Source organism: Elgaria multicarinata, chromosome 4, assembly GCF_023053635.1.
Source record: "Elgaria multicarinata webbii isolate HBS135686 ecotype San Diego chromosome 4, rElgMul1.1.pri, whole genome shotgun sequence".
NCBI classification, from domain to species: Eukaryota; Metazoa; Chordata; class Lepidosauria; order Squamata; family Anguidae; genus Elgaria; species Elgaria multicarinata.
In genome coordinates this window covers 41,286,513-41,312,489 of record NC_086174.1, presented here as the reverse complement: position 1 = coordinate 41,312,489, position 25,977 = coordinate 41,286,513, and the positions used below count along the sequence as shown (strand labels likewise).

Here is a 25,977-nt window from a genome sequence, read left to right as displayed (position 1 = left end):
GCCTATTGCTTTACAGTGTAAAGTTTACACCAGTGAGCAATTGAATTTGCAAGTTGAAATGAGCTGTCAAGATACTTGAGTTTCAATTATGATATTGATCTGATGCTTCAAAAATGTGTGTTCGAAAAGCTAAAAACCAATTAAATGGAAACTTCCCCTCTGTAGTCTTATAAGGTTCTAAATATCTGATGTTTTAGCTGATGCTTTTAATATCGGACACAACCCAGGTTCTTACTGCTGCTCTACACATTTGGTTTAAAATTACAATAAATAAATAAAAATTACACAATTTCTGCTTTTCATCAAACCCTTTAAAGGGGTGTCTCATACTGTTAGTGTTAGATCATACACTCTTTTCAGTGTAACCATATTCTGTGCAAAGCCTTTTCCTTTTTATATGAAAAATAAGTCGTTTTCATACAAAAAAGGGGGGAAAGTTAATTGGAGCACCTAAGTTACAGACAGCATCAAGAAAAACAGTTCATGTTCCATGTTTAAAAGTTTCGTTAAATTTGTTCTAGGTTGGGCCATGCAGGTTGCTGCCTTCATTTTCATTCAGAGAAAATGGGAAGAAGACAGAAATCATTTTGAAAATATGCTGGATTACTTCTGCGACATTCATGAACCGCTGCAGCTTCTCTTCTTTCCTGAAGGAACTGATCTCACAGGTATCTTAAATCAGTTGTGTCCCTCACCTACTACCTTAATGTGGGAGAAAATGTCATATGTCATTTTAAAAAATGTACGGTTTTAAAAAGCATGTTCTGTCTGTCATGTATAGCAAGGCTTAGTATACATTTTGTTATAGGAAATGCATTTTACCTTTTTTGAAAAAAATAATCTTTCAAAGACATGGTGTATGAGATTTCTGTCCACTTTTACAAGTGCATTTCATAGAATCATTGAATAGTAGAGTTGGAAGGGGCCTAAAAGGCCAACGAGTCCAACCCCCTGCTCAATGCAGGAATCCACCTTAAAGCATCCCTGACACATGTTTGTACAGATGCGTCTTGAATGCCTCTAGTGTGGGAGAGCCCCATAACTTCCCTAGGTAACTGGTTCCATTGTTGTACTTCTCTAACAGGCAGGAAGTTTTTCCTGATGTCCAGCCAGAATCTGGCTTCCTGTAACTTGAGCCCATTATTCCATGTCCTGCACTCTGGGAGGATCTAGAAGAGATCCTGGCCCTCCTCTGTGTGACAGCCTTTTAAGTATTTGAAGAATGCTATCATGTCTCCCCTCAATCTTGGATCTGTAAATCAAATGAAAAAGATGTATTGGCTACAATGTACATTTAATTTTAAAAGTAATTTTCTGCACCAAATGAGCCGGCCATTCTTGGATTGACATTTGCCAGTGCCTCCCATGTGGAGTGACATTAAGAGGAACAAATTGCAAATTAGTTGCTGCTCCTTTGTGGTGGTTTATGTAAGCATGGTGGCTGAAAAGTGTACTTCAGAATGTATTTTATGCAGTGTGTTAAGTAGTAAAGAACTTGAGTCACATTCACACCATCTGAACACTACCAACATTACATCCAAGATATTAAATAGGAGCAAACAACTAAGAGCTCAGTCCTGTGGCCCTCAGACAGCATTTTGGGGGACCATTGGATAATTCTCATTCCTGGATCTGAAGTCAGAGACTGCAGCAGTCTGCTCCCACTGGTGCTATGGAAAATTGGGAACACAGCTGCAGTAAAAGCAGGTGCTTTTTTTTTTTTTTTTTACAATTAAGGTCATTGAGCTTGTGTCGAGTATGGAAGAAGATGGGAAGCCAGTGTGGGGATTTTGGAAGGCGTATTGCGCGTTCTGAACAATTTTTAATTTGGCATCAGGGTTCTGGATAGAATGACAAAGGAAGGCTGAAGAGAAGGATATAACAATGGAAACTTACCAGAGTTTTAGCTGAGGGAAGGGGCACTTTATTGTGGGAGAAGTGACATTACCGAGTGATAAATTGAATATAGGCAATGAGATGAAAGCATCCAAAGTAAGACCAAATCTGTGGCTTCTTGACTGGGTTGGTGATGATAATGAAAGCAGAGTGAATAAAGAGAATAAGGATTGAAAATGAAAGATCAGTGCAATCGTGTACTAAGGTTGAGATGGCAATTTAGGATTCATTTTTTCACCTGCAATATTTCTCTCTGCACGTCCAATTCTAGAATAGGAACAGTTTATATAACCAGCAGGGCCCCTGATGCCCCAGAATTAATCAAGATGTGCAATGGTGCCAGAACTCTGCTGGCCAGGTTGCTAGGTAGTTGAAGGCGTTCCCCCCCCCCCTCTATCTTATGTGTGAGAGCCACAAAGTTCAATTATTCTTAGATCATGTTGCCAGGCAAAGTAATGCTGTGCAACGGAAGTTAACAAGTGGCTCTTTTACTTCTACATGCTCCATCATGAATACAATGAATAATTAACCAAATTCAAATGTTTCTTCTTGCGTACGACAGCTGGACTTATGTTGGGAATTAAATTTAAAAAATTGAAATTTGTTTCTGTAAGGCAGATAAGATAGAAGGGACAGTATACATTCTTATGACAAGGATTATCATATTCTGGTCGGGCACCTTCTCCAGAAATGATGTGATTTTATGTCACTTTATCCAACTTTTCACCATATTTTTTATGAAGTGTAAATTCAGTCTGGAATGTTTACAGTAAATTCATTACTCTCCTTCTCCTAGTTTTTAATTATTTTGTACATTTTCTTTGCCTTGTTAGCTTTTCAGGTTATCTGAGCAGGGCCTAGTTGCTTTTAACAGAGGTCTGCACTGACCATGAGATTTGACTCTGACCCCAATTTGGTGATTCATAAAGCTGCTTGGACTCATTTGCACATCATCCACTTTGACTCAGTACCATACCCGAGTTGAGATTCGGAAATTCAAGGCTTTATGCCTCTCATTGACTATCATAAGGGGTGGGGGAAATGGCTTTAAACGAGGCATAATAGCACCTCAGGAGGGGCTTAAATCTGCCAAATTACAAAAAATGGATATAATGGTTTTTGTGCTGCCAGCCTTTACTTTTTAAGGGAACTGCAGATAGCCCCACCTGTTGTTTGGTGAGCAGTTGCAGCATTGTTGGCTGCTGGGTCTACTAAGGAAGCCTTCTGGGGAGTCTAGGTGGGCTTTGTGTCAAGATGCCTGTGCCGTTTTTCTAATGGAAGCTGCTGACTAAGGTTGCATAGTTGTTCTTATTTTTTGTCTCTTTATCCATGCCTTCCTCCTGGATCTCTGTCTGGTCAGCATGTCTACCTGTTTGCTCTCAGATAATTTCTTGTAGCTAGAATACTTGCCATCATTTGGCAAAAGACTTTGGATTTGGTTCTGTTGCTGGCCCCACTCACGAAGTCCTTGGGACTACCTTTGGCCCAAACTCTGGGGTTGAACCCTGCCAGTTTGCCCCCGCATGATAACAACTGGACATGGAGAATAAAGATTTTACATGTTTATGTAAGGAAGCAAAACAAGTATTATTTCGTGGCATTATTAATCTAAAGAAAAGCACACTCTTATAATCTCCTTCATCCCTTGCTGCACTGATGTACTCTGTGATGCTAAAATCTTCTAAAGCTTAGTCACTACACTGATTTTAATCAATGTTTTTCATGCCTTTTATATTTTTTTGTAGACAACACCAAAGCCCGCAGTAATAATTACGCTGAAAAGAATGGACTTCAGAAATATGAATATGTCTTGCACCCAAGAACTACAGGCTTCACTTTTATAGTGGAACGTCTAAGAGACGGTAATGGTACTTTATATATGTTTTCCTCTTCTTGTCATCTCAAAATAACTTAGAGAAAGGAATGTACTTTATTTATTTATTTTATTATAATTCTTTATATCACACCTTTCAGGATAAAATCCTACTAAGACAGCTTACAGGTCAGATAGCAATACACTAATAAAAACCGCTATAAAGCAATATTTAAAATAACTCATAAGGATCTATCCCACAGGGCAGTCGATGGTAGAAAACCTTGTGGGGGAAGGGAGAGACCTTCCTGTTAGAGCAGGGGCCTGTTCTGGTGTAGGGAAACATCAATCAAGGTTGGCCTTGGGGCGAACTATACAGTACATGCAAATAGCAAGGCGCAGATGTAATTTTTTAAAAAAAATGGATGGAAAGTGATGGACACTGTGATGTTTAGGGGGCAAGGAGGAGCTTAGCACTTTCCCTGGTGGCATTTTTCTGGTGAAACTAACACCCTCCAGTGATGTTTCCTCATAAAGTTCCAGATGTGTATTTACAAATGCAGATCCCCACAAGGGTAAAAACAGCCAGGGGAGATTTCAAACGGGGGGGGGAAAAAAGGCTGCTGGAGAAAGATTTAAGGTCCCTCTCTCTTATTCCACCCAAAATCACAGCCTGTAAAACAAAAGTAAATGTGTATCTTTAAGTGTATAATGTTAATTCAGTCAGCATTTTATTTTTATTTCAAGGCCTGCAAAAGAGACTTACAAATAGGTCACTCTTACGCAGGAATCCACTTATTAGTCATTTTCACTGTTCTCTTCCTTTACCTGTTCCATATTTAATTAAGGTGGAATTGCTTTCTATTCTTCAAATATATGTATGTATGTATGTATGTATGTATGCTTGCACACACAGGTAGATCAGGTTTTGTTGTAGGTTTTTGCTGTACTTAGCAACAAAGTGTTCATGATGTCAAAACAATACTCCCACAGATATCCACAGAATGAAATGGGAAAGTATTTCTAGTGGCCTCAGTTGGCAGTGCAGACAACAGGGACAGCGTGGCCACCCTGTGGTCTCCATAGATAGTAAAGATTTTCAAGGGCGGCTTACAGAACAGTCCTTGGGGAGGCTAATTGGCCCTCTCACTCCTCCAGCTCTTCTCCCAATTGAGTATATGTATTTTTGGTATAATGAAGGCAGCTTGTAGAAGGATCTGCTGCTTGCAAGCCAACTCAGGCTCTCATGTTCCTAGGCTAAGCTTGTCCTGCCTGTACTAATATCCTTTCCTTCTTGAAATATATTTTATTGATGTTATTAGAGTTGAAGTTGGCACTTAAATATTGGCATAAATTTCCATTAGTTTGAATGGAATAGTGCAGGTGCATTAAGGGACATGCCTGTGTGCATCCAACCTATTTTGTATGCATTGTTAACATTTAGTGGATTTACATATTACCTACAATGACAGTGGTTGGGCTCACACAACTCCTTAACCCACCCAGTGTGGGTTGTTGTTGAACTGTGGGTTACTGTCTGAACACAGCACGTTTTCTGCAGGATTGCTTATTAACCACCCTGAACAACCAACAACAATCCATGAGTTCTCAAGGTGGCTTGATTGAGAAAAATAAACCAACTGCATGGTTTACAAACCACCCTAAGGAAAACATGCTGCATTCAGACAACACGATAACCCATGGTGGGTCAGTGTGTTGTGTGAACCTAGCCGGTATGCAGGAAACAGCTTTAGCATGACATAGTGCTTTGTGTCACTGAAAATTGTAAGAGTTTCAGTAGTGGTAATTTTTATTTCACTTCAGTTTGTTGTGCTTCAAAAACATAAATGGATGGAAATTCCAGCGCTCAGGCATTGAAATGGCATCTTTGTAAATTCCCTGATTTATAGATATTGTGTTCCCTCTTTTACTGCATTACACCTAGTGTAAAATCCACCAATGGTTAACTCCATGATGAAATAACTCATTGGTCATTCATGCTGTTATTATTATTTTTTTGAAGTGGTTCCAGACTACATAACACATTGAAAGGTTAATTTTTCTGGCAATAAATCTGTGAGCAGAACCTAACAGGGACCATAAATAGGATGCTGTTATAATATTGGAAGGAGCAAGTGAGCATCAAATAGAAGTGAGCTGATCTGAAATGCAGACATGGGCTAAGAATGTGGCCTAGTCTGACTACTTCTTGGCAGCACATGTATTCAGGTCAGTTTGTTCAGCCAGTTTTTAAATCCAGGACGATGATTTTTTTTTTGAGAGGTTCAATGTGTGTATAATAAAGGAGTCTTCTGAACTTTCCACCATGATCCCAGGTTCCTTTCCACAGCATCATAGCAAACATCATAATCATTTGTAGCGTTGTCATCAGAAGACAACTCAACTTAAGGTGGACTTCTTCAATGATCTCATCACCACAAGCACCAGCCAATACATCATCATTATCATCAATTTATTTATTACATACTGCCAAACAACAACAGTAAAAGTGCATTTTGAACAGCACCATGTACATTGATGGTGCTATCTAAATAAATAAATAATAATAATAATAATAATAATAATAATAATAATAATATAATTGAAGTTAAACCCCCACAGAAGTAGTAATATGAATTGGCTGTTAATCGATTTAAACTTTTTTTGCAGCATATCTGTGTGTGTGTGTGTAAGTGTAAATAATTGCCAAGGTAACTAATTCCTGAGCATCCTCCATTAAAATCATGTAAGAAATTCATTTGCTGCCCCAGTAAGTATCGGCTGTAGCTCACGCTAGTCTGAAAGATGACAGGATTAAGAGCAAGGGGAAAAGTTAATTTTCAGGTTGTTATGGTGAAGCCTTCAATATCATACCTACATCTTGCACACTTTCCCCCTTCTTGTGCATGGATGACAACCTTAAATGCCTCATGCTTTTCTGTGAATAAATTTTGGCTCATGGCAGTTTTCCATTCCTCAGGCTGAAATGCATTCCCTTCAGGCATAAGTACATTATTTAGCTCCAAAAATAGGTCAGTGGTGAAGGGGGAAAATGTCATGAGAAGTTTAATTGCTTTTTTAACTTTGCAAAAATTAATTTCATTTGTCAAGAACCCTGATTAATCTGTATTGCAGGCTGTCGTATGAATGAATTACCTGTTATAATATAAATGCCACTGTTATATGAACCGTAAAAATACTAAGGGAGAATCTGAAGTATTAACCTTCAGAAGTGAGCTATACTCACCTTTTTCTTTTGAGCATTAGCAAGGGCCTAATGTTCACTGATGTAAAATATTGAGCATTACTTCCTATTGCTTTATTTGCTGGGGTTTACTTCAGTCTCACTTACATTAATAGATTTTTCCCTGCTGCATAACAGCCTTTTTTTAAAGGAATGCTTAACCTCTAATCAACTGACGTTCCATTTCCACAGCTGTAGTTTTGATTTCTTGCAGGTATTAGTGGAATTCACAAGTCTAGGGGATTGTTCTTCCCGCTGTAAGGACTGTATCTGCCTTGTACCCTGTCCGCCTCCTTTGTTGGAAAGACTGGATTGCGCATTTGCACATTTGCATTACAATTTTATTTTATTTATTTTATTTGCATTTCTGTACCACCCCAATAGCCAAAGCTGTCTGGGTGGTTTACAAAAAGATTAAAACAGTTAAAAACGATATGCAAAATTTACAACCATAAAACCATGCAGTATACACCAGAAGAACTATAAACTGTCTGCTGAACCTAAAAACAGATCTGGAATTGGTTAGGCTAATCACATATTATTAAATGCCCGGGAAAAGTGAAAAGTCTTGACCTGGCACCAAAAAGATAGCAACGTTGGCCCTAGGCAGGCCTCATCAGGGAGATTATCCCAAAATTGTGGGGCCACCACAGAAAAGGCCCTCTCCCTTGTTGCCATCTTCCGAGCCTCTCTTGGAGTGGGCACCTGGAAGAGGACCTTAGATGCTGAGCATAGTGTACGAGTAGGTTCATATCAGGAGAGGCATTCCATCAAGTCCTATGAATGTAAAGGAGAAATATTATAGTTGGTTTTAGAGTCTTACTAATGTACGATTCCTGAGATTCACCTGAGATACCTGTTGATCCTCTGAGACAAATGTTACAAAAATGGTGTAGTGCAGGGGTGGGCAACCTGGTGCTGTCCAGATGTTTTGGACTACAATTCCCATCAGCTCCAGCCAACATGGTTAGTGGTCAGAAATTGTGGGAGGTTTAATCTAAAACACCTGGTGAAGTGCAATATATGAAAGAAATCCAGAAAAATGTGAACTCAGATGCATTTTATATTATAGTAATAGCAACTGGATCTAGTACCTAAGTAATTTTCTTTTGAATATTTGCCTTTATTTGTGTATCTTAGTTAGAATTTATTTATTTATTGCATTTCTATACCGCCCAATAGTCGAAGCTTAAAGACAACCTTAGATTTCTGTGTAAACCAGCAAACAACAATATAACATGATATATAATAAATTTTAATATGTATGTAAAGCATGTCCAGCTTCCTGTTTCATATGATAAACTTAAATATAATAAAAGTAATAATAGTAATAATAATAATAATAATGTGTATTATCAAAACAGTTAACAAAAATACAAATACAATAAACATTGAAATAGAAAACATTAAATACAGCATTAGAGATAGCAAACTGAGCTGCAGCTATAATTGCCAATTCTTTCCAGATGCTCTTGTAAATTGAACTGGCTTGAGCGTCTTTGTGAATGTCAAGAAAGGACTAGCTAGTCATCCCAGTGTGCAGCTGCTGTAAAAAAGGCAAACTCCATGTTAGGCATAATTAGGAAAGGAATTGAGAATAAAACTGCCAGTATCATACTGCCTTTATGGTGCGACCATACTTGGAATACTGGCCTAATCTACACCAAGCAGGACATTGCACAATGAAAGCAGTATATAAAAGGCAGGAGCCACACTACTGCTCTATAGTAGTATTGAAGCGCACTGAAAACTGTTGAGGCCCATTGACACATACCATATACCGCTTTCATAGTGCTATATCCTGCTTGGTGTAGATTAGGCCTCTGTGTACAGTCCTGGTCACCCTGTCTAAAAAATGATATTTGTGGAGCTGGAAGAAGTGCAGAAAAGGGCAACTAAAATTATCAAGGGCTGGAGCATCACCCCTATGAGGAAAGGTAAAATCAACTAGGATTGTTTAGCTTAAGAAAAAAAGACAAATATGGGGAGGTGTACAAAATTATGCAGGTGTGGAGAATGTGGATAGGAAGATATTTTTCTCCCTCTCCCATAATACTAGAACCCAATGGGCTCATCCCATGAAGCTGATTGATGGGAGATTCAGGACAAATAAAAGGAAGTACTTCTTCACACTGTGCATAGTTAAACTCTGGAATTCACTACCAGAAGATGTGGTGGTAGCCACCAATTTGGATGGCTTTAAAAGAGGGTTGGATAACTTCCTGGAGGAGAAGGCTATCAATGGCTACTAGTCCAGATGGCTATGGGCTGCCTCCAGTAATGGAGGCAGTGTGCCTGTGTGCACCAGTTTCTGGGGAACTTGGGTGGGAAGGTGCTCTTGCACTCATGTCCTGCTTGTGGTTTTCCTGGGGACAGCTGGTTGGCCACTTTGTGAACAGACTAGATAGACCCTTGGTCTGATCCAACATGGCTCTTCTTATGTTCTTCTTGGGTGGGGAGTTCTAGAAGCAGATTGTTTCTGTACAGAAGACATCCTTATCTGCAGTGGTAGGGATGATAAACAGGCTGTCCTCTAACTATCTCAAAGAATTGAGGGGAATATATACGAAGAGGTACTGCTCTGGACCTGAGCCTTAGAACTGTAAAAGGTAACAGCATCAGTTTGAATAGAGCCCAGAAACAATTTGGTCATTAACACAGCTCCTTAAGAATATGTGCTATGCGAGCCCTATTTCAGAAATCAAGGCATTATATTGCTGATGAACAATGGAAGTTTCTGGATGCTCTTCAAAAGCAGCCTCTGAGCATATTTGAGTAATCCAACCTAGAAGAGTTGCCACAGTATGAATTATATGGCTAAGCCTTTGTTTCCCAGGAAAAGGTGCAGTTGGCATTCATGGGTCTCCCTGCCCCCACCCCCACCCCCACCCGGGCACCATGTGGTGCTGCTTTCCTCAAGCCCCTCATTGCAGGAACAGAAAGGCATGAAGTATACGTTGTACCGTTGTTAGTAGCCCTGCATCCGATCCTCCCTTATGCTGTGTTGCATAGCGTAGTGTAAGGAACAGATTTTAAGTATGGAGGAGCAATAACTTAAAATACCCTCAACATATCGCTGTATCTATTCTTGAATCACATGTTTTAACTACCTAATTAAATACTTAAAGGCAATGCTGGTGGTGGTAGTCCTAGATCTTAATTCATTTTAGGAGTGTGTTGATGAAATTCTGTTGCTTTTGCTGCTAATTCAAATAGGCCCATGTCTGTTGAACCAGTGTTCTGCTTTTCATATAACCATGGTGTGTATATATAGACTCTTCTATTGCCAATGTCCTGGAATTGGTGGTTTGGCACACAAGTGCAGTGAAGTAATGCCTTATGTTCTGCTGTGTTATTTAAAGGAAATTAAGAGCTTGGTATTTGCCTCCTTGATTATTCATAAAGAAGTGAGTCTAAAGAAAGCATTCAAATGAGGAGAGAGCAGTTGCTTAGTGAACCAGCTCACATTGAAGCATTCTGTATAGAATGCCAGTCATCTGAGGTTCCATTGGATCCCCGCACCCGGTGTTTTGTTTTGTTTTAAAAAAAGAAGTGGTTCTAGAAAACTCAATGCTATACAGGTTGCATTGGCATTATTGCATTGGCAGAGGCTCAGCTAGATGCACTTACAAGCTGTTCAGCATAACTGCCTGCAGTAATAGCTTTGCACTGTCACTTTCATACCCTGATTTATGTTTTACACTAGTGAATCTCAAGCGTTTGTTTTCTGCCCCAGCAGGTCTTAGGATCAATGTGTTCGCATTCAGCAACGTTTTATTGCACCTTTTAACACCCGTATCACTTTCAAATACCAATGTAATAACCTGTGTATTTATATACGAGGGAGGTATAGAGCCAGTAGCAGTTCATTCAAGAGAATAATTTGGGCTTGGCGAGCTGAACTAGCCATTGCATAATTATGTTGGTGGGAGGAAGGCATCATCAGGGAAGGCCATTGGAAGGAGATGAGCTAGAGAACCTTCAGGGAAGTTTAACGAGAATTCAATTTTTTTTCCTGTATGTATCCTGTATGAAGCTAAACTTGAGCTTAGTGTATTGCCCTGCAAATAATCAAGGGAGAATCAGGGCATGTCTAGACCAGTCATTATTCTGTGGATCATCCTGGGAATGTCCCTGTGCGTACAGATGACACACAGGGGATCCTCGGAGTAGGGAGGGATGATCCCTCCAGTTCTCTGGGATATTGGCATACACTTTTTTCACATTTTTCCCCGCGGTCCCGGGATGATCTCAAGGACCATGGGTGGTGTGGCTGCACATCCCGGCTTCTTCCTTCTTCTCTGTGAGTAGCAGGGGTCATCATAGGGAAGGAGCAGAGGGCCGTTGGGGGGGAGGGGGGTTGCTTTTTTACTGGAGTGCAGGTGTGCTCCAGCTCCTGTCTTTTTTTTAAAAAAAAAATGGTGGGTGCGACGTCCTGCTTCCTCAATGGATGTCGCGTGCTGCGTGTTAACCCAGGGGGGAGGATCTTGCAATCACCATATCAGTTTTTCTCTCCACTTGCAGAATATAGAAAGGCACTCCAGGCAAGGAGCTATTGCATTGGGGAGGAGTGAGAACCCAACCCCATTTCCTTATATTGAACTATTAAAAACCATAGAGGATGGGCAAGAGTGATGGGTGGCTGTTACTAATGTTGAGCTGTTTTTCTGGTGCAGCATTGATGGGGGCTGCTCCCTTTTCTTCCTTGCAGATTTAAACTTAAAAGCTTCACTTCTGAGGAAGGATAATTTAAACTGGGCCCATGGACAACTTCCATAGCCGTAATGGAGACTAGAAAGAGTCGAGGGAAAGCAAAAGTTACAGACCACCCTGCTGGCATCCTCTTTGTGCCCTTCTGGCTCTAGGACACAGGAAAAGAGACAAAACCCAGAAATGTAGCGGTCACCATGTTTTTTTTAGCCTGGCAGGGTGAATGCAATGGGATCCATGCCCTCATCTCTCTCTCTCTCTCTCTCTCACACACACACACACACACACACACACACACAGAGAGAGAGAGAGAGAGAGAGAGAGAGAGAGATTGAGATTGAGAGAGAGAGGTAAGGAAGGTCCTTTTAGTTGGCACATTCTGTTTAAAAGGAAGCTCAGTTCCTGAGACAGCATCTAGTTCCTGAGACAGCAACCCTTCCCCACGCACACACCAGAATTGGAGGGAGCCTGTTCTGAATAGAAAGTGCCTTGCTTATATCTCTTGGTTCTGAGAAAGGAGGAATAAAGAGATTACCACCTCTGGAGTGGAGCCTGAAACAGGGTTTTGCTAGGGAGGCTGCCTACAGGCTGTTTAGTTTTCTCTGACTGAAACTGAGAAACTTTCCAGAGGAGACAGTATACAGGGCTTGGTCACATGGAGGCTTACCTGCTCCAGGAAAGTGGTTATTTGCATGTCTGATTTAGAAGAAAACAGGTTGAAAAGCAATGCTGTTGCAGGCCTTCATATATTTTAAAGTTATTATGAGGAAATGGGAGACAGTTTCACTTGCTATTAGTGACAAGACAAGAAAGGGGTTAATGTGAAAACAAAATAGCTAGGTTATGTAAGATTTCGTGATCTTTGGATGTAACGGATTTCTTAGGGAAGCTTTGCAGTCTTGACTGAAAGTAGAATACTGAAAAAGATGGTTTCCAGGGAGGTGGCTATGACTGTTGAAAGTTCTTTGCCTGGATTATTATGGGTTTGCACTTGTATGAAAGTTTGAATTGCTTTCTTGTCTGTGAGCTCTGTAGTCTGACTCAGAAGCGTTCCGTACATGGGTTGATAGGGTAGTGTTTACTCATATCATTGGAGATATCTTGTGCCTGCAACCTGAAGCTGTGAATTAGAAACTCTGAACTCTGTGTGTACTACAGTTAGTTGGACTTGAATGGTCTCTTCTGATGTGTACAACTGCTAGAAGAAATGTTGTACCTTTTTCAAATGAACCTTCATTGGGGTTTCATTCAGAGTAGTGTTTGTCTTTTCTGTGAATACAACAACACTGGCCCCTAGAGGACAACCATGCAAATTCCCTGTTTTTGCTAATAATAGATCTCAAAGTGTGGCCCTGTGCACAGTGGCAGCACAGTTGCTAATTAACCTAATCCCGAAATGTAACATTTATATCTTTTCTTTCCTGCACAAGTATTTGTTGCATTTTCCATATGTACCCTGAATCTCTAGATGAGTTTTTGTTTATCTATATTGAAGCTTCCTGTAATTCACTTACTATCTCAGCTTTCAACGATTGACTTCAGAAGCCAGTATGTCCTCATATTGGGGCTCATTTCTTCTGCCCTCCCTTTTACCCTCAAAGTTTGGCCTGTTTTTGAGGTGACTCACGGTTTTTTAGTTTTAAAAGTCAATTGCTGGATTTTACTGAACAGCTCTTGAGAGCATTGACATATTTATTTTGGCTGGATGTTGCCATGGGTACCGAAGTTGAAAAGTCAAAACATACAGGGCAGAGATGCTTGGGAAAATGTTATACTGGAGTCAGAACTCTTTTTTAAAAAATGAGGCAGTAATTCATTTATTTACCTCTTACAAAACTGCTGTATTATTAGCATTGCTCTCTTTTTCAAACGTATTTTTACCAATCTTGTTCTGACTGAATAGTGATGCTAAGTTACATGCAGGAAGACACAGAGGCCTAAATCTAGCCAAATGCCTGTTGAATGAGCAGAGTATGTGGAAAAGGGTGCCGAGCAATGCAGTAAATTCTCCTTGTAGCACTAGTTGCTCTACACACAGTGATCCTTGCAGGATTGGTGCTTTGTGAACGTCTATTAAGATACAGTTAATGCTATTGATTCTGACATTGACAAATACTTTTTAAAAACTTCTGGCCTGAAGAGCTAATGAATTAGCAGATCAGAGAAAGAAAGAAGGAAGGAAGGACCAGGTTAGAGCTCCTTGACCTCACAGGGAGGTCCTCCACATGTTGTATGCATTGCTAAATGAAAAACTGCAGTGCTTAGTTTGACAGTGTAATAGGGTAAAGTAATGGTCACGTTAATTGTGCCTACCAACAGGTACACATATGGAGATAGGCATCCATTGCACACATGTACTCACGGAGTGACTGTGTCCATTCTTATATCTATCTCCTCTCCAAATCTCCCAATCTTCTCTTTGTTTACTTAAGGGTTAACATCTCTCTCTGGGTTGGCATTATTATGATTCCATGACAGATTATTGGAGGGCTATATCTGAGCATCTGTTTTCCATGGACAAAGTCCCAGACACAGTTACGTGCACCTTCAGTTAAATAGTCTCAAGTAACAGGTCTGGCAAAGACTGCAACCTGGGGCCTTGGAAAACCATTGCTGGTTTGTCAAACCACTTATATTCTCGATCAGTGGTTCCCAAAGTGGGCGGTACTGCCCCCTTGTGGGCGGTACTGCCCCCTTGGGGGCGGTGGGACTGCATAGGGGGGCGTTAAGAGGCAAAGGGACAGCAGGGGGGCGCTAACAGGGGGCGCTAACAGGCAAAGAGGCAGCAGGGGGGCACTCAAGGTGGTCTCTCCAGAAGGTCCTAAAACCCAGGGACCGAGCAGGAAAGAGCAGCAAATTCAGCTGCTCTCCCCACACGGCTCCTGCTCAGGAAGGACTTTCTCACTCATGGAGCCGCTCTCTCCTCCTATCTCAAGCCCACAGCGGCCCCACCAGAAGTAGGGGTTGGGGGAAGCACCCACAGGAGGCAGCAGAGCAGGAAAGAGTGGCGAATTCAGCTGCTCTGCGCACTCTTCTCCTGCCTAGGAGGGCCCAGGGCTTCTTTCCTGCTGGAGCCACTGCCGCTCGCTCCCTCCTTCCCTCGGCCAGAGCTGCTCCCTCTTACAAGCTGCCCCGGCAGACGTCTCGTGATAGTTGCTGCACAAGGCGGGAGCAGCAGCCATGTGGCGGACGGCGGGCGGCAGAGCAGCTGCCAAGAACAGCAGTCAGCCGGCAGTCTGGGTGGGGAGCAGGACTGCTTGTGCTGCTGCAAGGTATCACCAGGCTCCCTTCCCCTGTCAGGAGTTGCAGATTGGGGCCATCTCCCCTCTGAGCTGCTGCCCTCCTGTCCTAATCAGCCTGGTAGCTATTGTGAGGCTTGGGGGGAGGGGAGGTTGAAGAGAGAGAGAGAGAGAGAGAGAGAGATGCTGTGTGTCTGTGTCTGTGCTCCCACCCACCCCAAAATCTGGACTACAACAGGATTGGGAGAGAAAAGAAAAGGGGAGGGAGAGAGAATTGCAATTCCCCAGGTCCTTCCTGGCTAAAGAAGATTCAGCAGCACCTTTTTCCAGAATGCTTGCTGAAACAATTCCTACCTGCCCTTGCTAATTTCAGGGTGTCCAACCCCCTTTTTTCAAGCGTTCTTTTGGTAAACATGGTATGTGTGTATCTTGTGTCACCATACTCTGAGGTAAATGTGCATAGGATTCAGCCTGAAAACGAAGAGAGGGTGAAGAAAAGACAGGAGAAAATGAATTGTAGAAATAGAATAGCAAGGTAACTGTGGGATATTTAACCATATTTAAAGACAATAAGTACAGTAAAATTAGTGCCCCTCTACTTCAGTCCCAGCCAGGTTTTCCATAGGAAAACTCTGTACCAGGTGGCAGATAATTATTTTAAAATTTTAATTAAAATACATTATCCTTTCCTATAACAAAATGGTGCTTACTCCTAAGTAAGTGTGTTCCACTGAAGAAGGAAATCCTATTTGATTCCTGTATTCATTCTAGTGTGACATATTAAGTTAAAGGCACAATTTTATGCATGTTTAGACAGAAAATAGTCCTTCAACTCCTAGAATCCCCTCTAAATGGGAAGCACCTGCCCCAGGCTTGCCGAGGGAGGGAGGGAAAAGAGAGCAAACACCTCTGTTTGCAGCCAGCATGGCAGGGCACACCAACTGGATTTTGAATAAAGTATTCAATTAATTGTTACTGTTTTGAATTTTATTGTTGTTATCTTCCTTAGTAGGTCGTTGAAAACTGCTATTCTGAATAATGATTTTTATAGTGTAGGGTAGGGGGGCGCTGGTCATGAGTTTGTGGAACCAAGGGGGCAGTGACCTGAAAAAGTTTGGGAACCACTGTTCTAGATGCACCAAAGGTCTAACTTCATATATGGCAGCTTCAGATGCTCAGCAGGCCTCTTAGGGAAACCATATAGCATCGCACACTCAGCACCAACACCACAGTGCATATCCAATGTTAGTCTAATTCATTATAATGGAAATTAAACAGGTTTGGTTGCATATTCAATCTTGATCATAACTGTTGTCGGTGAACCAGCAAAGCATACAAAGATATCAAAGACCAGGTAAGAACACCTAGATGTTGCCTTATAGATGAGGTTACCATATTCTATGTGTACTGCTAGATCACAGTGTTCAGTCTGGCTATGTAAGAGTGGAAGATATTCCATTCTATCATGTATCAAATTCCAATGTATAATTTAGTGATATTTAGGTCAGGCCTTCATAATACAGGGCCTTCAGGCCAACTGTTGCCCCCCACCCAGTCTGTTTCCAGCCCCCTAGTGAATTTTCAGATACTTTTTTTTTAAGTCCTTGATGGAATATCTAAGCACTGCCTACGTCCATCAACAAATTAGGGTAATGATGGAAGAATGTTTGCATCACTACATCTGCATTGCTGTTCCTCTCCCTGGATTTAGAGGAGAGTAATGGAGATAGCGACAGCTTTTTCCAGTCTGCTGCAGCTCATCTGCTATGTAGCTGAACGGATGATCTGTGTTTTAGGCCGTTTCTACACCTACCTTTTTTCCAGGGATCATCCTGGGATCATCCCTGTGCATGCAAATGACACACAGGAGATCCCAGGAGCAGGCAGGGACGATCCCTCCTTTTTCCTGGGATAATCCTTAGGTGTAGAAAGGGCCTTAGATTCCTTCACTGTGTAAATTGCTGGGACAGTGAAAGCCTTACGTGCTGTTGTTACTGAACACAGGGCCTGAACTACACATTACAAGCAAATGTATGTCTTTGTCTCCTAATGGCCCATTTAGAGGAGGAAACTTGCTAAGGGCTATTGGGAGTAGAAAGGTACGCAAATTACAGCTGCAAATCGCACAGATTCACATACATTTTCATTAATTGTGGCTGTAATTTGTGCAAATTGAAAAACTCTGAAAATCTGCTAAATGGCCTAACATGCTGCAAATCAAGCCTGGCCACTAGCGAAAGGTGAACCAAAGTGGGGTGGGGGGAACACGATCCAATGAAAGCTCATCAAGCTGCGTGCCCCTAAACGGATTCCTCCAACATCCCTATGCTTGAATGACTAAAATAAAAAGTGGTCCTTGGAGTAACTGCTGTTGTGCACCTCTGTGTTAGATTCATAATGCTAAAAAATGGGCATACTTTTATATGCAGAACCATATAAACAACCACCACAGCTTGATGGTATTCCCACTTGTCATTTTAAGAGAGGAGCTTTGGGAAGGGTTGCTAAATAAGGTAACCCCTTAACGACCTCATTAATGATTTTTTTCTTAATTTTGTCCTGGCCTGTGCATTCTTCTTCCCATAAACAAAAATCTGGACCACCGTGAAATTGCATAAGAATAGTGGCATATCATTTTATTTATTTTTGGGGGATCAACGAGCTATGAATAGTAGTGCTCGATAGGCACTGTATGTCAGCCTCCCCCAAACTGGTGCCCTCCTGATGTTTTAGATGACAACTTCCATCAGCTCCAACCAGCCTGGCCAATAGTCAGGGGTACTGGAAGTTGCAGTCCAAAACATCTGGAGAGCATCAGCTTGGAGAAGACTTCTGTAAGACTATAGAACAAAGAGATGGCTCTCCTACTGAGCTTTATGAAGTCTTAACGGAGGAGCGGTCACGACCGGGAGGCAGAAAATAGACCTACTGCAGATGTCATCTTGCAGAATGTAGCATATTAAAAGATGTTGGGCGACTTGGCTCCCTTGTAATCAAGAAATAAAAGGCTGTGCCCTGTGGAGCTTGGCTGCCAGCGACAGTGATTCCATCCTCTCCATCTAATGCCTAATTCTGTCTGTTAATTATCATCATGGTCATACTGCATTCAGAGAATCTCAAGTTCTGTAATTCACCAGCCCTGCCAAAAACCACCAGCTTCTGCAGACCGCATTGCTTTGGTCTGCTTTCAGCATAGCTGACAAAACAGAATGTGTTTGCTGGAACCAACCAAATGTATCCACATAATTATAAGAAGCTGAGTTGGTGTTAACAGGCTCTTTCCCCCCCTTTCTTTTTGTTTAAACTTTCCCCCCAAAAAACAACCCAGATCATTATGGAAAACAGGGAGTGCTAAATCATCTCATATCTTTGCCAGCATTTTAAATCTCTTGTAATTTTAAATTCTTTCTAGCTAGCACTTTAAAAAACCAAACCAAAAAAAGAAGCATCTTATATTTAGCTAAAACCAGCCAGTTAAGTATAGTTTTCTGATTCAGAGCATATTTTGGAATAAGAGTGCTAAAAATAGCCTGTTGTGAACTGCAATGGCTTGGGAAAGCTGGTTTATCCATATAGCATAGGGCAAAAAAGGGAGCAGGGAGAAGGACATTAACAGCCATAGACTCCCTAACCTCTAAATATGATTAAATGTTAAAAAGCAGCCAATTATTTTTGTAACCACCAAGTATATTCTTAGTTGTGAGCAACACTCACTGTAATGCTAATGAAAACCCTTTTTTCTTTAACTAATGTACTTGAAGGATATCCTGCCTTCTGTTGCATTATTAATCCAGCCAAACCACTGGAAAACTAAGTGCAAATGCCAATCCACTTAGTGCTATCGTTCGACTCAACAGTACTTTCCATTTTAGACTATAGCATGTGTAGAATGGCAATGAAATATACATGTACTTTGCAATAGGTTGTATCAGTCTCTGGGGGGAAAGAGTGTGATCAAAGTGTTGTTCACATTTAACATTGTTTCACCTTAGTATTTGGGGTGGGGGTTTAGTTGTTGTTTTTTAAATAGGAGAATACTAATGAAAACATCCTTCTTTTCCCCAAGGTTAGCAGTTGGATGGTCTATATTTTTACCTTCAGTTGTTGACTCAAAGACATCACCACCATCATTCCTCTAACACTGAACATGAGTGTTCAGGTACCTATCAATTTGAAAGTGAAACGACCCCCCCAAAAAAATAATAATGATGATGATGTAGCGATTTCTGCATACTTGGGGGATTCCCTAAGTACAGCGAAGTGTAATGGTTTGTAAACTCAAAGAAAAAGAAATTAAAAATCATATTCAAATAAATGAACAGGGGCTTGTGACATCCGAAGACCCATGGAATCTACTATGAAAAATGGAAGGTGTCCCTTTAGTGGGGAGGAGAATAGAGGTAGATGAAATTGGACTGTTTGAGCAGCTTATTATTAGGGGTTTAAACTGCTAACAGCTTTTTATTTATGTATTTGTTTATTATTAACATTTCTATACTGCCCCATAGCCAAAGCTCTCTTATTAGGAGTTGGGATGCACTCCATGCTCCTCCCTGAATCATACCATGATGTTTCAGGAGGGGAAAAAAGAGGGTGGGGAGATATGATGATCAGGGGTCTGGAAGCAAAGCCCTATGAAGAGAGACTGAAAGAACTGGGCATGTTTAGCCTGGAGAAGAGAAGATTGAGGGGAGACATGATAGCACTCTTCAAATACTTAAAAGGTTGTCACACAGAGGAAGGCCAGGATCTCTTCTCGATCCTCCCAGAGTGCAGGACACGGAATAACGGGCTCAAGTTAAAGGAAGCCAGATTCCGGCTGGACATCAGGAAAAATTTCCTGACTCTTAGAGCAGTACGACAATGGAACCAGTTACCTATGGAGGTTGTGGGCTCTCCCACACTAGAGGCATTCAAGAGGAAGCAGGACAACCATCTGTCAGGGATGCTTTAGGGTGGATTCCTGCATTGAGCAGGGGGTTGGACTTGATGGCCTTGTAGGCCCCTTCCAACTCTGCTATTCTATGATTCTATGATCTCTTTCCTTTCCTATTCTCCAGAACCCTGGCATCCAGCCCCAAACACGATCCCTTTAATAACACTGCAGGGGAAGGTTTTGGGAGCTGTCTTCCCCCCTCCTCCCCACTCACCCCTCTGATTGCCAATCAGCTCTACAAGGTTTCTTTTGTAGGCAAGGGAAGCCCTGAACAAGAGCACTCCTGTTAGCGGGTGGGGGATACATCGTAACCTTTTGTTGGAGGTCCTCACTTGCAGTTGTATATGAAGTCAGCTTGCTGTCATTTCACCCAGAAACAGGACCCAGAACGGTCCTCTGCACATGAAGGGGCAGACCTTATTTTAAGTCAGAATCACCATGGATAAGGTAGTGGATCCCTCCCCCTTCTAAATAGCACTCATTTTGTTTCTCCCACATGGATGAGTGGTTGCCAGTCATCAGCCTTATAAAACTTGCCTTCTGCTCCTGACAAATGGATGGCCTAGTCCCTCACTGGCAGGGATTCCATAGAGATCGGAGAAGGTTCAGCTTGTTTCTGAAAACAGGCCCCAGTAGAAAACACTGCACCCACCAGGCGCCCTTAAGCTGTGTCCTGTTGTAATGATGCTCATTTTCCGTATGTGTATGTGCGTAGACACATCTTTGCAGGAGGGGTCGTGATTAGGTTTCTATGAAAGTAAGAATGGAAAGAATGACAGGTGATTTTTCAAAAGCAAATAACACTGCAGGTCAAGTTGACCTAATGCTTTCATAGAAGTTAAAGGTTAACATGCATATGGTTAGCAGATACTAATATATGCAGTGCCTAGTATTTAATTTCTGGGAAAAGAGGCGCTGAAGCTCAGATCTATCTAGTAGCATCACCTTTTGAAGTAGAAACCCTTCCCCTAATCACTGACATATTGGGACTGATTCTCTCCTTACTTGGTAGAATGAAGGAAATGCACTCTGAACCTGTTCAAGGCTATTTTCATCTTTCATCTTTCAAGTCCTGCCACTGGAAAGACATGTCAGAGCAGAACGCTGGCACAATTAAATCCTGGCACTGACCTTCTAACTGCTCTGGAATTCTAAGTATCCCAGCTTTCATTGTTTTAAAGAGCTGTTGAAAACCCACCGTTGGAGTGGTCCAAAAATGAAGCATTTAAATTTCTATTAAGCGCAGGTGGTGGAAGGGACTTCCAGAAATCTACTTAGGATTTTTTTCACTATCTTGGAAAAATGATGCAAAAAGATATTCACCAAGAAGCCAAGAAGCTACATTACATGGTTGGAATCCTGCAGATGGTTTGAGAGGCATGAGTTGTATGACCTATTCTCAGCATTGACTAAGCAGAAATGAAGGTCGGCTATTGTCCAGGTGTGCATGGTTTTGATTTCTACTTTTCTCCTTACAAGGTGTTAAAGAGCAAGCTTCAGAAGCCATTTCCGTACTAAAAATAATAATGCAGAACTCCTACCTGTTGGGATGGCTTTCACGAACTGGTGTTTCAAAACTGAAAATATTAATTATCTAGCTAGCCAGCAGCGAGGGTCTAAATGTAGCACCCTTTTTAAACAAGGAGTTTTTGACATAGGGAAGCATTCAAACATACTGTCTTCCACCTTTATTCTGATCTTGGTCCTAACTAGATTTTACCATCTCCTACTGGAATTAGAAGAGGAATAGAACAAGATATGTTTTGACTCCTCCCTAAAACGTTATACAAAGGAGCTGTCTTTAAAACAAAGCATCATCTCTTTCTGGACCCCCTTTTTCCCAGATAGGGCTGGGGATGAAGTTGTCCTACAAAGTAGGATCCTCCAAAACCAGTGAGGATTTTCTGCCTGCAAGTGTTTATACACACACACACACACACACACACACACACGGTCCTGGCTGTTGCGGAAGAAAGACTCCCATCTGCTTCAGGATCCTAGAACTTTGGGTCCCCCTTCAAATGCCCCACATATCCTAGTGAAGCAAATCCCATGCTTTGGGAAATAGTGTTTAAAAATGAAAAGTCTATAAATCATCCATGAACTTGCATTATATTTGTTCTATATTTAAATACTGAATTTTAATAAACTTTTTTTTTCTTGTCGTGATCTGAAGGGTGCTGTTAGCTAAATGATTGGTACACAACTCAGGTGTCACAAAGAGTCCCTAGGCTGAATTCCAAATGAATTTAACTTCCCAAGTAGTAGATTAATCTCCTGGCAATGTGTTCTGTACAGCAGGGGTGCACAACTTGATTCACTCTGCGCGCCACTTCGATATTTTTACTTATTGAAGAGGGCTTTAGTGGCAGAAAAGCATTTTTGTGACAGCTTTAACTCAATGTCTCATTAATCTATTCTAAACCTCTTGTTCTCTTTGCACCCCATAGTACATTCTCTTTGTACTCTGTACCACCACAGCTTTCTTTTCTCTGCATTCCATAGTATTCCCTCCTAGCAGTCTTAACTGGAGGAGGACTGCACAGTATGACTGGCTACAACTTACTGGCGAAGCTATCGCTAATGCCACTCTATTCCTTCGAGTCTGGGAAAAGGGAAAGGAATGTAGTTGATGTGATATGGGAGGCGATTTTTTGTGTGAGTCTGATTGCTGGAAGGGAAGTTGAAGGGGGGCATAGTCCAGATCCAAGGACACCACTAGTCACATCTAGCCCCCAGGCTGGTTGTTCCCCACCCTTGTTCTAAAGCATGAGATGCTAGTAATGCAATCCACTGGAAAAAGAATTACATGAGAGTCATAGGACTTAATTGTTTATGCATTGATGTCCATTGCAGCCTTCATTAGCAAGGACATTTTGTAACTGTTTCTGTAACAATAAAATGTACTTTTTATTTACTTCACTCCTTTAACCATGTTGCTTAGAGGAAAGTATATAAAAACAAGGGAAGGTAGGAACAGAACTGTGTTTCATCTATCGAATGGAAACTTGCTCTTATATACGATCATCTTCAATTTCACTGCTTGAGCACTGTGAGAGTTCCAGGAACTAATTATTCAGCAATGCCTGGTGACATGGAAATATATTAAATATACATAGATGCCTACCCGTTAATACTTACTTTGTGCTAAAGGGACAGCATAGTTTATTTTTATGAGAACTGTACAGGATTTGTACTGGCAAAGTGATACATATAAGCAAATTACAAAAGAGCACAATATTTATGTGATACAGAACAAAGCAACAATATGTCCAAAGATGAGGCTTCTGCTTCTTTAGTTTGACTTCATACAGGTTTATTTCAAACTTTGATTTCACCATATTATACATATGCATTAAGATAAGTTGCAAGTGAAATGTTATCATCTTGAAATGGCTAAGTATTAACCCTTTGTAATTTGATTTATCAAATCTACAAGTTACTTAGGGGGGCTGTCACCCATGTGCTGCTCCCCTCATATCTCATCCAGCTGCAACTTTGTCCATGTATCTACTTCTCTTGCCACGAACCTTTTTCTGTGGTGATTGCGTACAAGGCTCTGGGCAGTATTACAGAAGCTGCCACAAAGCACTTCCAAATAGCAGTGTAAATGCTAGTAATCTGATAAACTAGTTGGATCAACAAATTGCTTGTAGGAATCCCCATGCTATGATTCACTGTAACCAGGGACCAAGCCACTATAACCCATAACCTGGTAATTTCCTGATTAAACTACTACAATGTGCTTTACATGGGTCCAGATACAAAAGAGGGCAGGGATCCTGCAACTTTAACTGTTGTGATGAAAAGGGAATTTCACCAGGTGCTGCACGCATACAAATGAAACCTGCTGAAATTCCTTTTTCTGTACAAGTGTTAAAGATACAGGAGCCCAGTCCTTCTTTTCATATGGTCACCCTACATAGGGGTAACAGGAATTCTGTGCTCCAAAAATGCAGCATTGCCTGATTCAGCCATATACTTTCTGTACTGAGAGGGGCAGGGTCTAGAAGTGCATGGGTCTAAGACAGACTCCCCGTCCCCCGATGGGTAAGGGCTCCACATACGTGAGTCACTCTTCTGAAGAAAGGCCTTTTAGTTATTTTTTAATGTTTGTCTCTCCCCAAGGGGACATGTACATCTAGATGTGCATCTAGAAATTGTAGATCTCCCCCATTTGAAATGTGCCTATCACTGTTCCAGGTGTTTACTGGGTTTGTGGAAAGATGAGTTGTGCCCTTATTTTCTCGTCTTCCTTTTGGTGTTTGCAGTTAATAATCAAAGGTGTTAATAATTCAGCCTTCCCTGAACTGGTGCCCTCAAGATGTGTAGGACTAGAACTCCAGTCTTCTCCAGCCAACATATCTGGAGGACACTAGGTTGGTGAAGGCTGAGATACTCCATTTTAGGGGTTTTTAAAAATCTGGATGACCATTATTGTACTGAATACAGAATGATGATTTCCCTTTAGTTGGATGTGTGCAGAATTCCATACCCCTTGATTATTATAGCTTTGGCAAATATGCATACAAGACATTATTGTAAAATGAGAGACACCGTGGTGGGAATACATTTGGTTGCCAATTTTAGTTGTCCTATTTGTACCTCACTCAGGACTACAAGCTCCAAGCGAAATGCAATGTTCTGCTCGGTTCCTCTGCAGTAAAAGAAAATGGGTAATTACTCCAAAACAAAATCAGCTGCTATCGATTTGAATCCATCACACAGAGGGTAAAATCCATTGTAAATCCTATATAGACTAGAGACATTGAAATGAATGACTAACTTAAATCCCATTCATTTCAATGGGACTACTCAAAGTAGGACTTTAGTTGGATTTTCCTCACAGAGTATGAAGGTAACAAGAGCATATAACCAATGATACCCAGCCAGCAGTACATCACAAATAAACTAATCTCTGCCAAAGACTTTCCTAAAAAAATCAGGATTTGTATTTGGAAGGAGGGAAACAAATTAGACAGATGGAGGTCCTTTCTCTCCTAACCAACTGTCTCACTTCAGAAGACAAGAAACTCTAGAGCAAAGCCCCTCAGCATCCAGGCAGATTTATATGGAGATAAGAGAAGCAGTCCTTCAGATTCCCTGGTCCAAGGCCAATTCAAGCTTTATAGGTCAATACTTTTGAATTTGGCCAGGAAATCAAATGGTAGCCAGTAAAGTTGTTTGAACATAATGCTTCTTAAAGCAAGTCCCTTTTTATACCTGCGTTGCTGCATTCTGGACCCATTGTACATTCTAAACACACATCAAAGACAGCCCCATGCATCCCACTCCCTTTCCCTCTGATCATTAACCTTTTGTAGTTTCCTGGCTTTTGTACAGATTTTCCCCCCATTCTAAAAGGTTGAATTGCCTCTCCTAAGGCATTTACTAGATACTGGCAGTAAGAGCTTTAAGACACAATATGCTGGTATTTTGGCCCCTGCCCTTTTGCCTTCAGTTCCACCCATCACTTAAATGTGGCCCCCAAGAACTTCTCCGAAATGGAATTCTGCTCTCAGGCTGAAAGGGGTTTAACACCCCTAGTAACAATGACTGGTGACTTAAGACTGAGAGGGGAAAGTGCTTCTCCAAGTACCTCTGGTACATATGTATTAGCAAAAGAGAGAGAGAGAGAGAGAGAATGTTCTTGATTGTGGCACCCTGACTATGAAATACCCTCCCCATGATGGTGAGACTAATGCCAACATTGGAGTTGTTTCAGTGCAAACTAAAAACCTTTGTGTTGACACCCAGACATTTTAATCACTTGATAGTGTGTGTTCTATCACCTTTTCTGCCTTCTATCTTGGTCATCGTGGCTACTGGGTGAAGGTGATGGTGCATTCAAATGCAGCATCTCTGCTTCAGGCTCTGTCTTCTGCATGCAATGGTAGATGGGTGTGAAGAAGTACATGAGCCCAAGACCAGTCGTCTATCTCACTATACAGAAAGGTTCTGGGTGTGAGTATTGACTTTATAGGTTCCAGAAATGGCTGCATAGGTCTTAGAAGCTCCCTAATTTGGGAAATAGCATTATCAATGGATACGTTTTCCCAGAATGATTGCATAGTAAAACCAAAGGCATTGAAACTCTATGTGAAGCTTCTTTATCTGGTTTTAACTGGTTTTAACTGCA

At 41.3% G+C, this 25,977-nt stretch overlaps 1 protein-coding gene across 2 annotated transcripts in view; it reads left to right on the top strand.

The window, feature by feature from the left end:
- The window catches only part of LOC134397467 (lysocardiolipin acyltransferase 1), a 125,756-nt gene that overhangs the window by 61,442 nt on the left and 38,337 nt on the right, over positions 1 to 25,977 (top strand). For both annotated transcript variants that reach the window (XM_063124150.1, XM_063124151.1), the window contains 2 exons: positions 522 to 668; positions 3,642 to 3,758. In XM_063124150.1, coding sequence (XP_062980220.1) covers positions 522 to 668; positions 3,642 to 3,758 — 264 coding nt within the window. The remainder of the gene's footprint in view (positions 1 to 521; positions 669 to 3,641; positions 3,759 to 25,977) is intronic.